The sequence below is a fragment of the Jaculus jaculus genome, chromosome 14 (assembly GCF_020740685.1).
Source record: "Jaculus jaculus isolate mJacJac1 chromosome 14, mJacJac1.mat.Y.cur, whole genome shotgun sequence".
In the NCBI taxonomy this organism is placed as follows: Eukaryota; Metazoa; Chordata; class Mammalia; order Rodentia; family Dipodidae; genus Jaculus; species Jaculus jaculus.
Genome location: NC_059115.1, coordinates 8,707,062 through 8,730,902, shown reverse-complemented (window position 1 = coordinate 8,730,902; position 23,841 = coordinate 8,707,062). Strand labels below are relative to the sequence as shown.

At 39.3% G+C, this 23,841-nt stretch overlaps 1 protein-coding gene across 1 annotated transcript; it reads right to left on the bottom strand.

The window, feature by feature from the left end:
- Positions 1–2,965: 2,965 nt before the first annotated feature.
- On the bottom strand, positions 2,966–3,862 carry LOC123454809 (olfactory receptor class A-like protein 1). The gene has a single exon (XM_045134219.1). The coding sequence runs from the start codon at positions 3,860–3,862 to the stop codon at positions 2,966–2,968; it is 897 nt and encodes a 298-aa protein (XP_044990154.1).
- Positions 3,863–23,841: the final 19,979 nt, after the last annotated feature.

Sequence of the window (23,841 nt, the reverse complement as noted above, 5' to 3'; positions counted from 1 at the left end):
CCCACCACTCTCTTGTTCCCCCTTTGCCCTCTCACACGTAACCCCCTTCTTCAATAAGTCTCTCCAGAATTTTGATGTCTTTTCTTCTTCAAAACTTTTTATTTTTTTATATTCACAGGATTGAAGGAGGGAGAGGGGAAGAGAGAAAGACACACAGAGAGAATACCAAGGGCCCCTGCCATTGCAAATGAACTCCATTTTGTGCATCTGGCTGCTATGTGATCACTGGGGAATTGAACCTGGAAAGTCAGGATTGCAAACAAGTACTTTGAGCCACGGAGCCTTCTCTCCAGCCCCGTGATGTCTTTTTTTCTTATTTCCGTCCTTCACCATCATGACAACATGTTTCATGGGCTCAACACAGTGTGGGCAATGACGGTCACTATGAGGTCACGAGTGCAACAGCCACCTGTGTCTGGAGGAAACATTTCTTTTTTTTTAATTTTTTTTTGTTGCTGTTGTTCATTTTTTATTTATTTATTTGAGAGTGACAGACATAGGGAGAAAGACAGATAGAGGGAGAGAGAGAGAATGGGTGCGCCAGGGCTTCCAGCCTCTGCAAATGAACTCCAGACACGTGCGCCCCCTTGTGCATCTGGCTAACGTGGGACCTGGGGAACCGAGCCTCGAACCGGGGTCCTTAGGCTTCACAGGCAAGTGCTTAACCGCTAAGCCATCTCTCCAGCCCTGGAGGAAACATTTCTATCCTCAAGCTCTTATGCTCTTTTTTTCTACCCTCGTTACTGGATGTTTCCTGAGCCTTAGCAGGTGTCATCAAGATGTCTCATTTAGTGTCAAGCATTTAACTGCCTCTTCTCAGCGTTTTGATGAGTTTTAATCACCATTGTAATCATTACAATCTGTTGAAAGAGGTCAAAGATGAGCACTACTATGTGAGCAAAATATTAAGTATTTAGAGGGAAATTTAATTATTCCTTTATCACAATAACAGTAGTCACTTCCCTCCCCCCACCTAGGGCCCATAACCTTCCAATCCATAGGGTTTAGACTAGGTTTCCTGAACCAGGCATGGATTCCCTCCCATGAATCAAGCCTGAAAAGATGTACACACCTGTGCAATAGTAGCATCCAGCCTAGGTGGGTAATTGATGGCTCAGTGATTGCTTAAGAGATCCACTCCATGGAAAGGAACCCATAGCTGGAATTGGAAATGAAGTCAGAATCCTACAGAGTCCAGGATCATGGACTACAACAAGAAGCATCCACTAGTCTTTTGCCAAAATGGAGGTGTTGCAGTCAGATTTGTTTTGCTGGCAGAAAATATCTGACCAAGAGGAGCTAGTGGGGGAAGAGGATTTATGCTGGCTTACAGACATGAGGAGAAGCTCCATGATGGTAGGAGAAAATGATGGCATTAGCAGAGGATGGACATCACCTCTTGGCCAACATCAGGTGGACAACAGCAACTGAAGAATGTGCCAAACACTGGCAAAAGGAAGCTGGCTATTATATCCATAAGCCCAACAATAAACTGCCTCCAGGAAGCTTTTATCTCCAAATTTCCATTAACTGGGGACCCTGCATTCAGAACAGCTACGTTTATGGTAGACACCTGAATCAAGCCATCATAGGAGGATACACCCATTATAATCTCTCTAAACTAACTTTACTCATTCCCTTGAACCTATGCTGATTTAACCCTCCACTGGAGAATTTGTTTTTCTTTCACAAATAGTAGTAAAAATTGAGGAAAACCATAATCTATCAATAAGAAAAGACAGATGATTCCTTAGTAGGCAATGATCTGCCCCTTGCACATCAGCAGAGTCCGGGTGAAAACAGAGAGGAATTGGTGAGCTGAACAAGAGTGCTGCTTCCACATCACAGCTGACAACCACCATCAGGGTGATGGCGATAGACATTGATGATACTGAAAACTTACCAAAGCAGAAATCCAGAAGCTGCTGAGAGCTCAACACTACAGTAGACTTAAAACACACCCAACAAGTGCCATGCATCTTTGTTCAAGAGAGGCAGAAAGACTGTAAGATCCACAGAATGGAAGGGAATTTCCAGAGGTACTTCCCCTCCCCACAATGACTGACTGCTGCTTTCACAACTCATAACCCACAAACCCATGGTGAATGCCAGAAATCCAACCGAGGAGTGTCTTCTGTGAATGGGTATAGGAAGGAGGGAAATTATGGTACCAATGCATGATCTGTCCATATAAAGTGTATACTTTAAAAAGGGTATATCTAGTACCAATAATTTTTGACCAACTTATAATAATTTAAACAGGTAGCAAATGCGGAAGTGAACAAAATGACATGCGTGGACTTTTACTCATGTAAAATTTAAAATGTGAGCTTTAAGAATGTGTAGCATATAGAATTCAGGGCTGGAGTGATGGCTTAGCGGTTAAGTGCTTGCCTGTGAAGCCTAAGGACCCTGGTTCAAGGCTTGATTCCCCAGGACCCACGTTAGCCAGATGCGCAAGGGGGCGCACGCATCTGGAATTCGTCTACAGTGGTTGGAAGCCCTGGTGCACCCATTCTCTCTCTCTCTCTCTCTCTCTCTCTCTCTCTCTCTCTCTCTCTCTCTCTCTCTGCCTCTTTATCTGTCGCTCTCAAATAAATAAATAAAAATAAACCAAAAAATTAAAAAAAAAAGAATGTGTAGCATATAGAATTCAAATTCAGGTGATATCAAGTGTTGAAGTTCCACATTTTTATCTTCTCACATCAGGATATATACATTCCTTTGTGGATTTTTAAGTGTGGGGTTGAGATCAGCTACTGATTGCATTTTGAACACAAGTACTTCTCAGTATAAAAAAGGATGATGTAAATTGGAAAATAATCTTTTTGTTTGTTTTTTTTTTGTTTTATATTTTGAGGTAGAGTCTCACTCTAGTCTAGCCTGACCTGGAATTCAAGGTGTAGTCACAGGGTGGTGTCAAATTCACTGCGATCCTTCTACCTCAGCCTTCCAAGTGCTGGGATTAATGGCGTGGGCCAGCACGCCTGGCCAAAACGATCTTATAATTCCTCATGAGTATGAAAGGGCACATGGTTGGGTAGCAAGATGATAAAATAGCAATAACTCCCTCCAGTCTTGGAATTTTCTCAGGTGTATAGAATCCATAAAGGGTGACAGCATTACTCAACCAATAAAAGAACACAAAGCAGCTTACCAGCAAAAGGATGCTGTGAGTGGCTTTGGTTTCAAAAGGTGGCTGGGAGGAGAGGCTCTGGCTGTGGACATGCCGGGTTCTCCTATGATGTCTGAAAAGGAGATTCACCATGTAGATGCTGGTTGACATCATGAGGACCAAAAGGAGGAGATCTCGAGTCAATATGACAATGAAAAATGGCAATGAATTTTCATCCCTAGACATCCTGGTCTTACAGAAAGCGTGAATATATCCCTGGCCAGCATGACTGGCATTGTTCCTAGCTATTACAGTATGAATGATATGAATGTAAATGAGCATGTTGATGCCCCAGGAGAAAAAGAAAGAGGGAAAGATCCATGTAGAGAGTTTAGGTTTCAGCCACGCCCACTTAGCGTTACTGGGGCTGATGGCAATGGCTTGAAATGTACTCAGAATAGAGGTAGTACAGATGGAAAGACCCCGGGTAACTCTGTAGATATACAAGACTGCCTTACAACCATTATCATTGAGAAGACGTCTCATTCCAAAGGATGATATGATATCAGGTATCAACAAGAAGACAATTGTCAAAGTATTGGCCATTGCCAGGTGCATGAAAATTGAATCTATGGGTTTCTTCCGATAACGGTGATCTAAGTAGATGTACATATATGACAGGAAGAGCAATGAGTTCCCTATGATGCCGATACAGAACTCAGATGTGAGGAAAATCCCCAAGATCATGTCACTTGGAAACATAATCAGAATGATGCTTAGTTTTTATCAGGTTTGTCACAACTACACTGAAAATAAGGGAACCCTTCCAATAGTATTTAAAAATAGTGTTTGAGGACAAATATGCTGATTACAGTTCCCATGCAGAAAGGTGGTGAAATATCCAATTCCTTTGTATTTCAGATCCATAGATCACATTCCAAGGAATTGCATGTCAGGGATTCTTGAGAACTTACTGGATACAAGGATCTGAGAAGCAGGGAGAATTCATTTAAACAGCCTGAATTCTGTTGTATTAGCAGGAGGACATGTTGGCCTATGGGAGAGAGAAGTTTTCATTGCATAAGTAATTTCCCGTAGGACTATCAGATTATAGTTTTTGCTTTACCTGTGTTTCAAAGCTCCCATATTTCTAAGGGATATGTTGTTTTAAACACAGCCAGTAATATACATACTTAACTTTCTGCCTTATATCAAACAAATCTTGAGGCCATCAGTGTGTTCTAATGCAATTTTAGTGCTCATAACTTAGGGGGAAGATGTGGATACACATAAATTAAGACACAGCTGCTAATTAACATTCCATAGTATTCATCACATCTGTACAAAAATACATTTTCCCCAGCAATGGGTAGTCATATCATGATGATGAGAACCAGTCTAGCAGAGATTCCATGTTTCCTATTATTACAACATGTGTAAATTCTAACTTCTAGTTTTCCTGTTAAGACATTCTGTGTGGTTTTTATGTAGCTAGAATTACTAGGCTTTCCAATATGCTTAGAATACAGTGATATGAGATTTATGAATATAGTATATTCATATAAGATTTGTGAAATTTACAATAAAATTCATATTGTTAATTCATATTAACAATATAATATAATTATATTAATATAGTATAATTCATATTGTTAATATTGTTAATTTGGTTGCACTATTATTTCCATTAGGAGCCCATTTTTTACTGATTTGCTGTTTGTCATCTGAAATACAATCATTGATTCTTGAATGGAAATCTACAAATTCCAAACAAGTTTTCTTTATGCAACATCCCTAAGACAACACCAGTTCTATCAAGCTGCAACAAACCTCTCCTAGTCCAAAAATATTTTCATTACATACTGTGAGGGATCATCATCCCAATTATTTATTGACAAACATCACACTGTCTTTCATTCTACCATAACATCCTTTTTTTATTGTGGAAACTTCAACTTATTTTTTCCTAAGTTTACATTGATTGAGAAATGAGTTTTGATATTTTACAATCATTCAGTATTGAACATATAATATTTGAAAATGCATTGTTGCAGTTACATTATTGCTGCTAGGATAAACACCAGACCAGAAGGAATTTATGTGAGGAAAGGGTTTATTTCAGGCTTACAGCATCCAGAGCAGGTTTCACTGTGGCATAAGATGCTGCTCCCTTCATCATACATCTATACTAGAAAGTCAGAACCAACAGCTAGAGCTCAAGCTGGGTCTCAACACACACATTAGGGAGGGACTCAAGATCCACTGAAGACTACTAAATATGAAGCTTAATAAAAAATATGTGAGGCTATGGGGTCATTTACATTCAAACCTCTACATGCATCTTATCTTTACCAGGCCATATGATCACTTCTCATTCATCTCACACTTTCTGGATCCTCATATCTCACTCAGTTTCAGCAGATTGCCTGTTGCACATCTCACTGTTCACTAGAGTTCTTTGTCATTCATCTCTCTTTGCTTGATTCCTCCCCTTTGAACTCCAAATATTTCATGACTTTGTCATCCAGCTGAACATACAAATTTTCCTTCCATATTTGTGTGATTAAAGATACTTTCTGGAAAGATAAGAGACCCTTCATAAAGTATCAGGTATTCGTTTTAACATAAATGAAAATCATTTTCACTATGGCTCCCACAGACAAATTTAAACAAGCCACAATGGAAGAGAAGTTCATCTGAAGCATTTACTAGGCTGGTCTGCACTACTTCTGACATTTGTGAAAGGTTTTATTTCAGGCTTACAGCATCCAGAGCAGGTTTCGCTGTGGCGTAAGATGCTGCTCCCTTCATCATACATCTTTACTAGAAAGTCAGAACCAACAGCTAGAGCTCAAGCTGGGTCTCAACACACACATTAGGGAGGGACTCGAGATCTGCTGAAGTACTAAATATAAAGCTTAATAAAATTTATGTGAGGTTATGTGGTCATTTGCATTCAAACCTCCACATGTATCTTATCTTTACCAGGCCATATGATCACTTCTCATTCATCTCACACTTTCTGGATCCTCATATCTCACTCAGTTTCAGCAGATTGCCTGTCTCACATCTTACTGTTCACCAGAGTTCTTTGTCACTCACTTTTATTTGCTTGATTCCTCCCTTTCAAAGTCAAACCTTTCATGACTTTGTCATCCAGCTGAATGTACAAATTTCCCTTCCCTATTTGTGTGGTTAAAGACACTTTCTGGACAGATAAGAGACCCTTCATAAAGTATCAGTAATTCGTTTCAACATAAATGAAAATCGTTTTCACTATGGATCCCAGAGACAAATTTTTAAAAGCCACAATGGAAGAGAAGTTCATCTGAAGCATTTACTAACTGGTGTGCACTACTTCTGACATTTGTGAAAATAAAAAAGACAGTTTGACCACAGATTAAAGTATTCTTAAACTGTAGGAAAGACTCAGACACACACATACTCACAAGCTGAAGATATTCAGAGGTAGAAAAATAAGTAGGGAATTTGAAGTAGCATGGAAAATAAATTTCCATCACATTCATTGAGTAAAATACACAGGCAAGATACAGTATGGGCCAGTGTTGCACTCAGGTTCACATTGTTGATAGAAATCACCCAACCAAGGGCAGAGGGTGGGATTAAAAAAAAAGAGAGAGAGAGACTTATTTTGGCTTACAGGTTCGAGGCGGGAGCTCCATGGGGGCAGGAAAGGATGGCATGAGCGGAGGGTGGACATCACCCCCTGGCCAACATCAGGTAGAAAATAGCAACAAGAGAGTGTGCCCAACACTAGCAATGGGGAGCTGGCCATAAAACCCATAAGCCCACCCCCAATAATCCACTGCCTCCAGGAGGCATTATTTCTCAAATCTCTATCAGCTTGGAACCTAGCATTCAAAACACTTAACTTTATGGGGGACACCTGAAACAAACACCACAGCCAGGACCTTTCAATGTGCCTAAGAACAAATCTGGAGATGTTCTTATCACAAAGACATACTGTGGAACTGTAAGGTTGGGTACACTGTTGCTTCAATTTTTTTGATTCCATGTTGTGTTTATAAATTATATAATTCCTTTGTGTATCATACATTGAAATTATTATTTGACAAAATAAAAACTTTTATAAATAAAAGGGATAAATGCAGGAAAGACTCTCTGGGTGTCTACACTAGGCAGTCACACCTACAGTGATAGTCACCACCCAGAGTCATGGATAACTATCATGACAGTGAGGGAGGAAATGCCAAGAAAAACAGTACCACAGATAGATGTGTGATCAACAGTGCACATTTATAAACATACATTTCATATAGGTGATTACATGCTTCTAAGTATAAAGAAAATGCACATAAATCCATGTTAGTGGGTACATAATGTTTGAAGCAGAGATACTTGGGAATTCTAATGACTGTTACTGGGTGTGACTGTGACAATGATCAAGAGATAAGGGCTTTTGTGTCACTCTGATCTTTAGGAAATCAAATGAGTTTTCTCTCATCCCAAATGGAACACAGAGAAGGATTATTAGGAGGCTGTCTCTGGCCCTTGGAAAAAAGAGAAAGAGATGCCAAGTTGATGAATATAAATAAAACATGGTCTTCTCATTTGTGAATTCTTCAGCCTTATTGCTGTTGAAATTGCCTGCAATAACAATCAGGCACCACAGACAGAGTGCATGAAAGTTCACGTAAGGAAGCAGCAGATGCCACAACCCACAAAATGGAATTTCTTATGGGCTCATAGACAGGAGCTTGTCCCAGGTTGCCAGGGTGACATGGCAATGCCTGCCTCTGGAGGCAGGAGGAAGAGATTTCTATGTTACCCAGACAGCAACCAGCTACTAAGATGCCATGGTAATTTCTCCAATCCTATAGGATGTCCAGTTACAATTATGAAAAAGACCAGCTGTTAATGAACAGTGTAAGATCCTGACACATCTGTGGGGGGGGTGTGTGTGTGTTGTCATTGTTTTGGAAGTTATTGGACATAGGTTCTTATATCCAAGGCTGTCTTTAAATTTCCTATGTGCTGAGGCGGTCCTTACCTTTATATAGTCCTGCTTCCATCCTCCTGAATGCTGCTTTGTGTATTTTGTTGCTGTTGTTGTTGTTGTTTTTTGGTTTTTCGAGGTAGGGTTTCACTGTAGTCCAGGCTTACCTGGAATTCACTATGTAGTCTCAGGGCGGCTGGTTTGTGTGTTTTTAAAATTATTTTATTTTGTTTTGTTTTGTTTTGGAGAGAGTGAGAGCAAGACACACACAGAGAGAGTGAGAGACAGAGAGGGAGAAAGAATTCATGTGCCAGGGCCTCAGCCACTGAAATTGAACTCCAGATGCTTGCACTACCTAATGGGCATGTGCAATCTTGCACTTGCCTTACTTTTGTGCGTCTGGCTTACATGGGATCTGGAGAGTCCAATATGGGTCCTTTGGCTTTGCAGGCAAGCACATTAACTGCTAAACAATCTCTCCAGCCTGCTTTGTGTGTTTTTGAGACAATGTTTGGAAATATATTTTAGGCTGTCTCAGAATTTGTCATCCTTCTACCTCAGGCTTCCAGGATCTGGGTTTATAGTGCTAAGCCTCCATGCCTATTTATGGATATTGTTACTGCATATTAATTTTACAAAATAATATATTTCATTGCAATAATTTAATATGTGCATATGTTGCACTTTGATCATATTTATACCATTTCTACTCTCTTTAATCCCCTGACACCACACTTGACTTCCATTTTCACATCCTGAATCGCCCCTTTTACTTTTATGAAGATTCCATACAAGAGAGAACAGGAAAGCTTATATTTGTGAATCTGGGTTATGCCTGCTAAGATAATGACTTCCAGTTTGATTCATGTTCACATGTTCTTTTAAACAAGATGATTTGGGGGGTCTAGAGTGGGCTTAGTGGAAAGGCATGTGCTCAGCAAGCATGAGACTCTGAAGGTACTTGAGAAGAATGAGACCACCTTAGTTTGATCCCTTAGCATGTAGGTAAAAAAAGCTGGGCATATCTCTGCACACCTATAACTCCAGTACTGCAGTCAGATGAGATCAGAGAACTGGTGGTGCTCCCAGTCAGCTCTAAGTTGAGTAACAAACTCCATGTCAAGAACACAGGTAGATCAACACAGGTAGATCTTCACTGGCCTCTGAATTAATGTGCATGGGGTATACACATGTCTGTGTACATGTGCTTACACCATGTACATCACTTCACAGAGCATTGAACATACTATACACACACTCACACAAAATAACTTATTTTTGCATAATGTCCTTTGTGTATCTGAGCCATATTTTCATCATGCAATAATTTACTCATGAACACCTTCCCTATTCCATATCTTGTCTATTACAAACAGTGTTCTGATAGGCATGGGAATGCAGGTTTGCTACAGCAAACTGAACATAATCCTCTTGGATATCTATCCTGTAGTGACATAAGTGCACTGCATTGTAGTTCTATGTTAAGTCTTTCAGAAACATCAATATAGCTTTCCATAAAAATACAATGTTAATAAGTTCAAAATTCTGTTGTGTTGGAATTCCAAAGTCACCTGTTAGACATAGTAGATATTTGAACTGGGTTGACTGTCATGGTGTGAAGCTGGATCCCTGCACTGTCTCTGGATTGTATTTCCCTCTGAGGAGAACAGCAGCATCATGCTTTCAAGTGTCATGTGACTAATTTCACAGACAGAACTAAAAACTGATAAAACTTTCCCCATGAAAAACAATTTAAACAGTCCTTTGTCATTTTATATTGTTAGTATTTGTGGTAGTTTGATCAGGTGTTATTAAAACTGAGGGTGCAGCTTCTGCCTCCAGTAGGCAGACTCTTGTTGGGCTATAGGGTTTATGGCTGGGGTCATATCTGAATTCGTTATTATCTGTATAATTTTGCTATTTTAATAACTTTTATTTCTATCCAGTTTCCTACAAAAGTCATGTGTTCAAATAAGAAAATACCTTTCACCACTAGCTCATCCCTCCTGCAGCATGATTTCTCTCTATATAGTTCACATCAATCTGTAGAACTATTTCAAGTTCAATGTATAATACTTGATCAAAAAAATTTAGGGAACATAATTACTGAATGTATATATACCTTCTTCAAGAACACATAATTTACATTTGTATGTGAAATACATATGTTGTTGGTAGATCATGTCAAAACATAACTAAATTTAAAGGAAGCATTATAAAGCCAATCATTAAAATAGAGATTTTAACAAAGTCTTCCAGTAATTATTAGAGCCAAACAAAAATAGTAATCAACATACAAAAACTTTGAACATGGCTATTTATAGTCTTAAGATTAAAAAACATCATCTATGAAGAGTGCTGAGCACAGACTGAGACCAAAAAAAATCATTTCACATAACACCATGGGATAATAATCTTTTTCTCTAAGGCACATATGAAGCAAGTAGTAAATAATGACCGTGCAGCCAGCTCTGAGCAAAGAACCCACAAAATAGGTAGTAGTAATGAAAAATGGTGTTATGAAAATGAACTACAGAATGTGTACTATAGACACAAGTGTGATAGGTAAGTAATTTAAAAAGAAACAAAGATACTGACAAGGAAATGTAAAAATGAAATCTAACATTGAAGATTTAATAGATAAACACAGAAAATGGCATTCAAATCCCTCTCCTAAACCAGGTGTGATGGCACTTGCCTTTAATCCCAGCACTCAGGAGAGAACTTCTGTGAGTTTAAGGCCACTCTAAGAATACATAGTGAATTCCAGGTCAGTCTGTGTGGTAGAGCAAGAACCTACCTTGAAAAATCCAAAAATAATCAATCCACCCCTTTCCTAAACCAGGCATATTGGCTCACACCTGAAATCCCACCAATACGGATGCTGAGGTAGGAGGATTGTCATGAGTTTCAGGCCAGCCTGGAATAAGGAGAGATGGTCTCCAAATACAAACAAGCAAATACAAATAGGCAAAAACAAAACAAACAAACAAACAAACAAAAAACCAGGAGTGGTGGAACAAGGTCAGGGACTCTTGTCTCAGAAGAACAAACAAGAAGACAATATAAGTGCTAGGGATCTGGCTCAGTGGTTAAAGGTGTTTTCTTGCAAAGCCTGATGGCCTGGGTTGATTCCCCAGTACCCACAAATAGCCATGCACACAAAATTGCATGTGCTTCTGGAATTTGTTTGCAGTGGTAGGAGGAGGCCCTAGTGTGTCCATTCACTCTTTTTTTTCCCCTTTCTCTCTCTCACTCTCTCTCTCTGTCATAAATCAAAATATTTTTTAAAAGAAAAAAGTAAAAAATGACAAAGAATGGAACATGGACAGGAAGACCCAAGTTAAGGTCAGCTCCCAGCAGAGAATGTATTCCACTCTCCTGTGTGGAACTGCACCACTGCCCAGGGGAAGGAAACCTCACAGGACTGAAGAATGGACACAGCAACTGGGAAACAGCGTGCGTTTCTGAGAACAGTATATCCTATCTACATATGCTGATAGATTTGGGGGTTTGATATATATGTACACATTTCTAGAAGAAATAACATCTCATGGAATATGTTGCAATTGTATAAGTTTCCAAAGTGCCACCTTTCCATTATAAAATTGAATTGTTAGCTAGGGCAGATATTAAAACACTAAAATATTGAGAAAATAGTAAAAATTGGTATGAAAATAAAGAGAAATATTATCAACAATAATAAATGGAAATAAAGTTATATGTAACAGACAAATAGAGGAAAATAAATTTGAAAAATAAGTCTTATAAAGGGTAGATAGGGAAGAGCAACAGTGAAAAAGTCTCCATACCTCTTTCTCCTTCTCAAGCAAGGCTGCGTACAGCAAACCCTCACTTAGGCAGTCTGGGTCCCACAGGCCAGGAGCATCTTAGAAAGGCTGCCCAGCAGGAGCCAGGACTGAATCAGGGACAGAATGACAGGACTTTCCCTCCCAGTGGAGGAGGCCCAGCTTGTCACAGGTGACCTGGATGATCTTGTTTCCTGTGCATCCTTTTGATGCTCCCAGAGGTAAAATGAGTCTCATGATAGCGTGAGCTCACTCAGCAAAAGTGCAGAGTCTCCCTTAGAGGATTTGTGCTGTCCCAAGTTGAAGCACATCGGAAAGTTAAACCTCAGGGTCTGGGAGATATTCAAAGTTTCCCTGCAGCTGGTGGAAATTACCACAGCCCCTGAAACAAGCTGAGCCCTGAGCAGGACTCCAGAGAACACGCCCTCTGCTAGCTGAAGACAATTGCTTTCCCGCTCTTACAGCATATTTTCAATTTCTTCATATTCCATGCAGCATATGACATCAGACTATGTGTTTAACTTTGATGCTGCATGTAAGGGATCAGCCATAGGTATAGCACACTTTGTTTACTGTAGTCATAAAATGAAAAGAAATAATGTATTAAAATTGTGTTGTTAAGTATTCCCAAACTCATAAGAGTGGTTTAGCATAGTTTTTTGCATAGCATGGTTATTTGTATTTCCCCTATCACATCTCAAAATTTAAATGCAATATTCAGAGATTTTTTTGTGGGGGTCATATAGTTTGGTACAGAAATACTGAAATAGTGTGTGCCTGTCCAACATTGTTACTAAATCCCACCCAAGGCCCAGGCAACCCCCACATGAAGATAACTTGGTCACATCACAACTGGCACTCGTACCACAGTCAAGGGATGGCTTGATAGAGTATAATTCTACTGACTGAAGCATATATATGCATATATAAGCATATATATGCATATATAAGCATATATGATAGTCATATTGTATTATATATTATTTAGTTATGTATTTATGCCTGCTTTTGCCTTTTTATGCATATGATTGTTGATGTGTGTGCATGCATGTTTGTATTGTGTGTGTGGGTGCGCACTGGTATGTACCTTGTGTAAGCATGTGGGCCAGAGAGGATAACCTTTGCTGTTACCCTAGTTAGGTCCTCCACATCTTTTTGTTTGTTTTTCGAGGTAGGGTCTCACTGTAGCTCAGGCTGACTTGAAATTCACTGTGTAGTCTCAGGGTGGCCTTGAACTCATGACAATTCTACCACTATCTCCTGGGTCCTGGGATTGAATGCATGTGCCACCATGCCTGACTTTGTTTTAAATACCACATTTTACTCAAATTTTTCAAGGGAGTACAGAAAGAGGAAGATTGAGAGATAAGGGGAAACAAAATGGGGAAAAGTACATCATGTGGATCCCAAAAGTCCATGTGGGTCACGTGTAGCTCCAGAGTCATGTGACCAGATAGGGATCTGGGGGGAAAAGTATGGAAAGAAAAGAGAAAAAGAAAGTTCAAGGACGGCCTGCCATGTGGGGGGCTGGAGGAAATAAAGAACTCATATGGTCAGTAAGGGCTGGGGGGGGGGCTCCTGGCTGATCCTGGGCTAGGGCTAGGCTGAGCCCCTAACAGCTAAGCCTCAGGAAGGCCCAGCCAAGGGAAAACTCACCCACAGCTGGAAGTTCCTAAGTAATTAGCCTGCCCTCCACTTGCAAAGGTGTTTATACCCTTAGGGTGGTGAGCTGTCTTTTGGTTAGGGATAGGGCTAATCTTGGAAGAGATTAGCTCCATAACTGATCTTGACCAACCACAGTATTTAAATCCTATGAAGGGCCTCCCTCCCAGGAGGGATCCTGACTGTGGAAAAGAGTTCTTGGAACTAGACAAGAGATCAGAAAACCTTTTCTGCCCTTTTTACCTTCGGTGGTGCAGTCTCCCTCACTCTACTCTCTTCATTCCCGCCTCTCATAAGAAGACACTCTGACTGTTGTTAGAGGACAAAGGGGTGACGATGTCAGATCACTCACTATTTCTTGCTGAATGGGGCACAAAGCTGTGGAGGCTAGAGAGTCTCTTCCAGAGAGGGGAACTGTTCTGAAGGATTCCGGAAGTGTAATGATGGAGTGCAGGAAGATAGTCTTGGAAGAGAATGTTAGGGAGAAAGAATAAATGTAAGGAGTTCATAAGAAGTGAGCACACAGCAATCTGATCACTTTCAGGGTTGTCCTTTTTTGTGGATTTTAGGCCTTGGGGAGTGTTCAAGGCAACCCAGGTAGATAGAGTTTGATTGTCTCAAGACCATCTGAGCATGAGCTGGCTCAGATTTTCTTCCAGAACTGTTCATTTTGTGGCACAGTAGTGTCTGACATGGCCTGAATCCTTTTCCATATGGCTTGTAAAACAGACAAGATATTGGCACAGTTATCTGAAACATATACTACATTTAACTTTGATATCATATTTGTATAACAGCCTTCCAGAGTGTACATTTTCAAATTTGTCCTGGGGGCAGCCAGGGGCAAAGGTTGGTACCATAGAGCCACTGGGTGCCATTAAAGGCTGTACAAATAAATTTTTGGTCTCAGGACTTGTTTAAGGATGTCCTGGCACAAGTTAGAAGATATTTAAAATTGTTGCCAATATAAGGAAATCTCTTCAATTAAGCGACCTTTGGTCAGAGTCATCTATATATATTCCAGATTTGGAAATAACCCTTTTGACATCTATGGTTGTTTTTCTTTATTATAGAATTAGAACAATTAGAGCTGGGGACAACATGTTTTAAGGCATGGTTTGTTTCCCCCCCTTGGAAAGCTCTTGTTGTATTATTTAATAATCCATTCATATATTTGAGGAATCTCTTTATCTTTGGTTATGAATTTCTCTCTGGGTGCTTAAGACCAAGCAGATTGCCAAAATTTAATCAAAAATTAATTTGGAGCTCACTAATGGCTCTCCAAAGGAGATTTTAAGGACCCAGGAATAGCCATATAGCTTACTGGTGTTTTCTTCTGTTAGGATGAGTCAGGACCATGCTGGCCAAGTAGTTTTTCCTTTTTGGGGAAGCCAGGAGGACTGATTTTTCCTCAGTTGTAACTCTCCTGCTTCATACTGTACACTGACTTTTGTTTGGGTCTCTGCATCCTCCCTGATCACGAAGACCGGTGACTTACCAGGGGGCCAGTATAGAAGTGTCCCATCATATTCAGTGTCCTCATGACCTGGAGCACAGGAAAAATATTGGCCTTTTTTATTTTTAGCTCCAATGACTCTAATTGGATTTGGTTACTGCATAGGTTATTAATACACTTAGAATGGAAGTTACACCAATCTGGATGTATGTCCATACAGAGCATATTTGATTAGTGAAAGAGATTTAGTTCAAGAATGGCATAAGAGCTTAAAGTCATTTTTGTCTAACATTTTAAAATTTGGTGTCCTTTGGCAATATAAGCCATATCTGAGGCATAGAAAGTAGGCGTATAGTCCAGCACTTACCCATGTTTTAAAATTGATAAAGCTTAGGTAAGTTATACCAACATATTTTACCTAACAGAAGATAAAGTTATCATTACTAAAACTTAGTCACTTAAACCTAAGTGATTAAACCTAGTGATGACCATTCAATAGAATTAGGATAAAACAGAAGCTACCTTTAAAGTCACAATATCTTTAGGTATGAGTACCTCAAACTTGGAAATTAAACACTTATATGTGAACCTTAAACCATAACAAATTAGCATCAGTGAACTGTTAATGAGTGAGGCCTTAACCATAAGACTCAGTTTCTCTGATTAAAACCTTGGCATCAGGTAAACATATTTTAGATTTTATCCAATTAAATGTCCTTCCTTAAGCAACTTTTATTACTATCATAATATCCTGGCGGCATCTACCTTTTTTTTTTTTTTAATCTTGGCTTCCTGATTATAATAAAACAGAAGTTGCCACCTGGATCAACTGTTTTAAAGTTCCTATGGTTACCAATTTTTGTAATTTCTCATAAATATCAGATGTTGAGTGAGTTAAGAACTTATAAGAAGAATTTCTTCCTCCATGGTGTCTGGAGGTACATTAGTATGTTTTGTAATTGTTTCTTTAGTCTGGAGAGAAGTAATGGGCAAATCCTGTTCTCCCTGTATTATCTAAATGAGCCCAGTTTTTCAGGAGACAAACTACCAGAGAATTTTGGGTTATCTTGGAAGCCAATTGTTCCATCTGAAACAAAGTGGAGGAAAGTAAAAAGAAGAGTCTAGATCTAGGTAATGCCCAATCCTGGCTTTCATCTTCATGAAGAAGGGGGGAATCCCTCCAAACAAGATTTAGGAAAAGAAATTAAGACTTTACAAAAGTTCTTACCCAAATTTCCATTTTTGTTTTCCACAAAATGAGGACACATAGTGTGGTTTATGTGCCTCTGGGAGTAAGGAAAATGCAAGACAGGATATCTTTGCTCACCTTGCCTCTCCGGAGTACCTCCAGCATTCCCCCAGCCCTACACATGTCTTACATCACAACATATAAGCAGTGTCATTGGCCAAATAGGACAAAGTGTGAAGATTTTTGCCTCTAGTCCTGTCTTAACAGCCTATATGCCCTTCTGGGGGAAGGGATCTCCTGGGACAACTTTCCCTTCTTTGCACTGTGGGAGCCTGAGATATGAGTCTCCCCACTGTGAATGTTTCAGAGTGGTCTAGGGACTAAAGATCATTTTACATGTAATCTTTGGTTTCATTACCTTATATATAGGAATCATACCCTTTGTTGATATGAGACAGAGAGAGAGAGATGACACAGAGCATGTCAGGGTTGCTAGCTGCTGCACACAAACTTAAGTCACATATGCTATCATGTGCATCTGGTTTACTTGGATGGTGGGGAATCAAACCTAGGTCTTTAGGCTTCCCAGACTAGCACCTTAATTGTTAAGCCATCATTTACTTGATGCCCTTTTTATCATGTTTATACCATCATATACATTTTAGGTATGTCTGAAGTTTGCCTTATGTAAGGAGTTTGTAACTTGATCAAACACCCGGACTCAGTTTACCTATTTAACCTTTTTGTCTACTGAGAAATTTCATTTAACAGATGTGACTTTAGGTGTTCAAAGAGAGGAACTATAAAGAGAAACAAAGTTATATGCCCTTTATTATTCCCTTTTTCTTGTCAGAGACAATTTGCCATTTTATCTCTAGACAGGGTCTGGGGGACACATGGTTTAAATGTGCATGAGGTCTGAGATTAAAGGGGTGCCATTCATTTTAGTCCCACTTGCCATGACTTTACATAGTATTTAACAGCAAGAAAGAGCAAAAGGAAATGACAGAACAGAGAGCTAAGCATCCTGAAATTTATTGTCATACTCCGAAGTTCTTTGTTTTTATGTAGGAATGTTTTTTACCCATTTATAATACACAATATGATAGGGACTTGTCTATGTCTAACCTGGTTAGACCTCCAAAGAATGTGAACTATACCTGTTCTTATGACTTTGTGACCCACCTAGCAGAGGACATCACCTGTTGCTAATATAAGCTAAATTTATATTAAGTGTATGTACATACATAAAACTTTTTTTTTTTTTATTTGAGAGTGACAGACACAGAGAGAAAGACAGATAGGGGGAGAGAGAGAGAATGGGCGCGCCAGGGCTTCCAGACTCTGCAAACGAACTCCAGACGCGTGCGCCCCCTTGTGCATCTGGCTAACGTGGGACCTGGGGAACCGAGCCTCGAACCGGGGTCCTTAGGCTTCACAGGCAAGCGCTTAACTGCTAAGCCATCTCTCCAGCCCTACATAAAACTTTTAGAGCATTCTTAAGTGTCTGTAACTGGTTGAAAACCTTTCATTTTAGGCATGGTGCTTAACCATCTTTTTTATAAGACTATTAAGAGAAACTACACAAAATTGATTAATTTTATTCCCCATGGACAAAGAATCAAGTAGTCTAGCTTCAAAGAATTAACCATCTTACTATTGTAAATTTGTAAAGAAAAAGCCTTCCTTAATATTTCTGTTACCAAGAATCTCTATTGACAACCAGACTTGTTTTTATACCTACAGATTTTATATAACCCATTGATTTGAGATATCTTCTTTTAATAAACTCCATGAAATACACTTCTAAGTTATAAACCTAGGAAGACAGGCAAAACATGACAACTATTTTGGGGATAATCTTTTTTGATTATTTCTTATTTATTTGTTAGAGACAAGGAGAGAGAGAGAGAGAGAGAGAGAGAGAGAGAGAGAGAGCAAGCGCACCAGGGCATCTAGCCACTGCCTGTCCAGCTCTTTGCTTCATTTTGTGAGTGGGTTGTTTGACTTTTTATTGTTTAGATTTTTGAGTTATTTGTAGATTCTAGAGATTAGGCTTCTTTATGTCAGCTGGATAATCCACAAATATTTTCCCCCATTCTCTGGGTAATCTGTTGGCTTTGCTTATTGTGTGCTTGTCTATAAAGAAACTCTTAAGCTTCATGTGATCCCATTGGGTGAGTGACTGTTTAAGATCATGAGCTACTGGGGTTTTGTTCAGGAAGTCTTTTTCTATTCCTATATCATGGAAAGTTCTTCTTATATTTTCTTCCAGTAGTAGCCAAGTTTCTGGTCTTATATTGAGGTCTTTGATCCATTTGGACTTCAGTGTAGTGCATGGTGAAATGTGTGGCTCAAGTTTCAATTTCCTGCATATGGTTATCCAGTCTGTCCAGTACAATTTGCTGGAGATGCTGTCTTTTATCCAGCCTGTACTCTTAGGGCCTGTGTCAAATATCAAGTAGCTGCAGTTGCTTGACCCAAAGTCCAGGTCAGCAATTCTATTCCATTGACCTTGACCTATAATACTGTTTTTATACCAGTACCATGCTGTTTTTATTACTATGGCTTTGTAATATAGCTTTAGTTCAGGTATGGTGATGCCTCCAAAGGTATTTCTTTTGCTGAGGATATGCTTGGATATCTGAGGCCTTCTGCCTTTCCATATGAAATTTGAGATCATTTTTTCTAGCTCTGTGAAGAACAATGTTGGGATTTTAATTGGAATTGCACTAAATCTCTTTATAGTGCCTTCAGTAAGATTGCCATTTTCACAATGTTAATTCTTCTTATCCAGGAGCATTTGAGGTCTTTCCATTTTCTCAAGTACTCCTCCATTTCTTTTTTGAGTATTTTTATGTTTTTGTTGTATAGATCTTTCACTTCCTTGGTTAACATGATTCCAAGGTATTTTGTTGTTGTTGCTATTGAAAATGGGACCATGTGGACTTCCAGGTAAGATGGCGGCATAGGTACCAGGCCAAAGCAGCCTATGGAGGAAAAAGACCAAAAAAAAAAAAAAAACTCAGCAAAATGCACACTTTTACTAAAAAGCGAGGTGTATAGGAAATTGAAGCGGCAGCAGAGAGGTAGAAGAGATCCAGAGCATCCAGAGCCCACACAGGCCGGCAAAAACGGACCCAGCAGGTCTGCCACCGCAGTGGCGGCAGCGCACCAGAAAGCTGCCAGGCTCGGCTCAAGCCGCAGGAAAAGCCACGTGAGGGGAGCTTCCACTCACACCGGAGCTCTCCGCAACTCAAGAAATGTGAAGGGAGAGCAGCAGTGAACAACGGAGGAGCAGATCACAAGATAGAAGAACACATGGAACAGTGAAAGAACTAGAGCAGCTGCGGCTCCTTCTACTCCCCCACTGCCTGTGTCCAGCTCCAGCAAACAGAGCACTGGTCCCGGGATCTGGCCATGCCAACTTGAGCCAACAGTGGGACCCAAGAAGGAGCAGAGTCTGGTAGCAACATCAGCAGCTCCAGCACTGGTAACAGCAGCCCTAGCAGCAGTGGATCCAGTAGCAGCAGCCTCAGTGGCAGCAGCGACACACCCAGCAGCAGCAGCTTCAGAGGCAGCAGCAGTAGATCCAGCAGCAGCAGCTTCAGTGGCAGCAGGGGTGACTCCAGCAGTGGCAGCCACAGCAGCAACAGCAAACGCAGCAGCAGCGGTGGACCCAGCAGCAGCAGTGGCAACAGATCCAGCAGTGGCAGCTTTAGCAGCAGCGATGACAGATCCAGCAGCAGCAGCTTTAGCAGCAGCAGTTCCAGCAGTGGGGGTGCTGATCTGCAGGGCCACAGTTGCCAGGCTTGGTTTGCCACGCAGGATAAGCCAGTGCCCAGCTCCAGAAATCAGAACAGCAGCCCAACGACCCAGCCAGCAACTTGACTGAGACCAAAATCATCCAAGGTAACTGGGATTGCACCAGGGAAGGGTCCACTTGGTCACAAGCTGACTTGGATACCTCAACAGATCAGAAATCTTAACCTCTTTGTTGATAGAGGATCTTGTTGTTATAATAACTACTCTTACATAAATACTTGGGGCAGTTTTTAATTGAACGTGTACAGTGTTTAAATTTTAGAATCTACCTGTACTTTATTCCACTCAGCCTACTTGAATACTCCCATAGCAGGGAAACTCAACCCCTGGGAACACCTTTGTAGATACTCTGAGAGTTTAAAAAGCCACACCTAACACCTTAAGCTCCTACCCTGAAAATATATAACATCAAATCAATTGATACAGCTAAGAATACACAGCTAGCTAGAAAATCCAAGCATTAACTTAGTCCAAGATGCAAAAATATATACATTATAACACAAGAAACACTAAAAAGCAAGACAATATAAATCCACCTAAAAGTATTAATGCATCAGGAATGATCTCCAGTGAGAATGATTTAGAGGAAATGCCTGAGAAAGATTTCAAAAGAATGATTGTAAATATGCTCAAAGAAGTCAAAGAACAAATCAAAGGAATCAAAGAAGAAATCAAAGAAGAGGCAGGATACCAATTTAATGAATTAAAAAGGCAATACAAGACATAAATAAGGAAATAGAAATAATAAAGAAAAACCAGTCAGAATTACTACCAATGAAGAACACAGTTAATGAGATTAAAAAAAACTCTGTAGAAAATCTCACCAGTAGAATGGATGAAGAACAGGAGAGAATATCTAAGCTAGAAGACCAGGTAACAAATCTAATACAGTCCAACAAAGAGAAAGACAAACTTATAGAAAAGTATGAGAGGGAATTTCAAGATATTCGGGACACTATGAAAAGATAAAGTATCAGAATTCAGGGTATAGTAGGAGAAGAATTCCACTCCAAAGGCATAGTAGGTGTCTTCAACAAAATCATAGAAGAAAACTTCCCCCAAATTGGGAAAGAGGTACCAATGCAGATACAGGAAGCTTTTAGAACCCCAGCCTGACAAAAACTGGAAAGAACCTCTCCTTGCCATATTATAATCAAACTTCCAAACACACAAACCAAAGGAAAATATTGAAAGCAGTTAGAGAGAAAAATCAAGTTACCTACAAAGGCAAACCCATCAGGATTACAGCAGATTATTCAACACAAACTTTAAAAGCCAGAAGGGCTTGGAGTGATATATTCCAAGTTCTGAAAGATAACAACTGTCAACCAAGGTTATGTTATCCTGCAAAACTATCCATTCAAATAGATGGAGAAATAAGGACATTCCATGACAAAAGCACGTTAAAGGAGTATTTGAAGACAAAACCAGCTCTACAGAAAATACTTGATAGAATTCTCCATGCTGAAGAAAAGGAAAAGCACACATATAAGGAACCTAGAAAAAAACAAGCAGTACTCAAATACTAGTTAACAGAAGAGAGCACAGGTAGAACCAGAACCACAAAATAAAAAAAAAAAGGCAAACATAAGTACACACCTTTCAATAATATCTCTTAATATCAACAGCCTCATAGCCCCAACGAAAAGACATAGGTTTGAAGACTGGGTTAAAAAGCAGGATCCTACAATTTGTTGTCTCCAAGAAACTCACCTTTCTTCAAAGGATAGACATTATCTTAGGGTGAAAGGTTGGAAAATGGTATTTCAAGCAAATGGGCATAGAAAACAAGCAGGGGTTACTATCCTAATATCTGACAAGGTAAACTTTAGTCCAACGTTAGTCAAGAAAGATAAGGAAGATTTCTTTATATTGATTAAGGGCACACTCCAACAGGAGGACATTACAATCCTAAACATATGTGCACCTAACATGTGGGCTCCCAAATTCGTCAAACAAACACTATTAGAACTAAGGTCACAGATAACACCAAACATAGTGGAGATGGGTGACTTTAACACCCCACTCTCATCAATTGTCAGGTCATCCCGGGAAAAAATAAACAGAGAGGCATCTGGACTAAATGAGGTCATAGAAGGAATGGACCTAACAGATATCTACAGGACATTTCATTCAAAGGCTGCAGAATATACATTCTTTTCAGCAGCACATGGAACATTCTCTAAAATAGAGCAAATATTAGGACACAAAGCAAATATTAACAAATACAGGAAAATTGAAATAATTCCTTGCATTCTATCTGACCACAATGGAATTAAACTACGAATCAGTAGCAAGAAATGCTATAGAGCATACACAAAATCATGGAAACTAAACAATACACGACTAAATGATGAATGGGTCAATAAAGAAATCAAGAAGGAAATCAAAAAATTTATAGAGTCAAATGATAATGAGAACACAACATACCAAAATCTCTGGGACACAATGAAGGCAGTTCTAAGAAGTAAATTTATAGCCTTAAGTGCCTATATTAAGAAATTAGAAAGGTCACAAGTAAACAACCTAATGCTTCACCTTAAAGCCTTGGAAAAAGAAGAACAAGGCAAACCAAAAATCAGTAGATGGGAAGAAATAATAAAGATTAGGGCAAAAATGAATGAAATAGAAGCAAAAAAAAAAAAAAAATCCAAAGAATTAATGAAACAAAGAGTTGGTTCTTTGAATGGATAAACAAGTTTGATAAACCCTTAGCAAATCTGACCAAAAGAAAGAGAGAAGAGACACAGTTTAATAAAATCAGAGATGAAAAAGGTAACATCACAACAGATTCCAGAGAAATTCAAAAAATCATAGGGACATATTAGAAAAGCATATATTCTACAGAGTATGAAAATCTGAAAGAAATGGATGATTTCCTTGATTTATATGACCTACCTAAATTAAATCAAAATGAGATTAATCACTTAAATAGACCTATAACAAACATGGAGATCCAAACAGTTATCAATAATCTCCCAACTAAAAAAAGCCCAGGCCCAGATAGATTCACTGCTGAATTTTATCAGACCTTCAAGGAAGAGCTACCACCATTGCTTCTTAAGCTTTTCCAGGGAATAGAAAAAGAAGGAATTCAGCCAAACTCATTCTATGAAACCAGCATCACCATGATACCAAAACCAGGCAAAGATAGAACAAAAAAGGAAAATTACAGAAAAATCTCCCTCATGAACATAGACACAAAAATTCTCAACAAAATATTGGCAAACAGAATACAAGAATATATCAAAAAGATCATTCACCCTGACCAAGTAGGCTTTATCCCAGAGATGCAGGGATGGTTCAATACATGCAAATCTATAAATGTAATACATTATATAAATGGGTTGAAGGACAAAAATCACATGATCATCTCAGTAGACGCAGAGAAAGCGTTTGACAAAATCCAACATCCTTTCATGATAAAAGTCTTACAGAGACTGGGAATAGAAGGAACATATCTCAATATAATAAAAGCTATTTATGACAAGCCTACAGCCAACATATTACTAAATGGGGAAAAACTGGAACTTTTCCACTAAAATCAGGAACAAGACAAGAGTGTCTACTGTCCCCACTTATATTTAATATAGTTCTGGAAGTCTTAGCCATAGCAATAAGGCAAAAGACACATAAAAGGGATACAAATTGGAACAAAAAAGATCAAATTATCATTATTTGCAGATGACATGATTCTATACATAAAGGACCCTAAAGACTGTACTAGCAAACTGTTAGAGCTGATAAAAAACTGCAGCCATGTAGCATGATACAAAATAAATACACAGAAATCAGTAGCCTTCATAT

Bases quoted from the DNA above. Each gene is read 5' to 3' on its own strand.
- LOC123454809 (XM_045134219.1), bottom strand. From the start codon at position 3,862: ATGATCTTGGGGATTTTCCTCACATCTGAGTTCTGTATCGGCATCATA.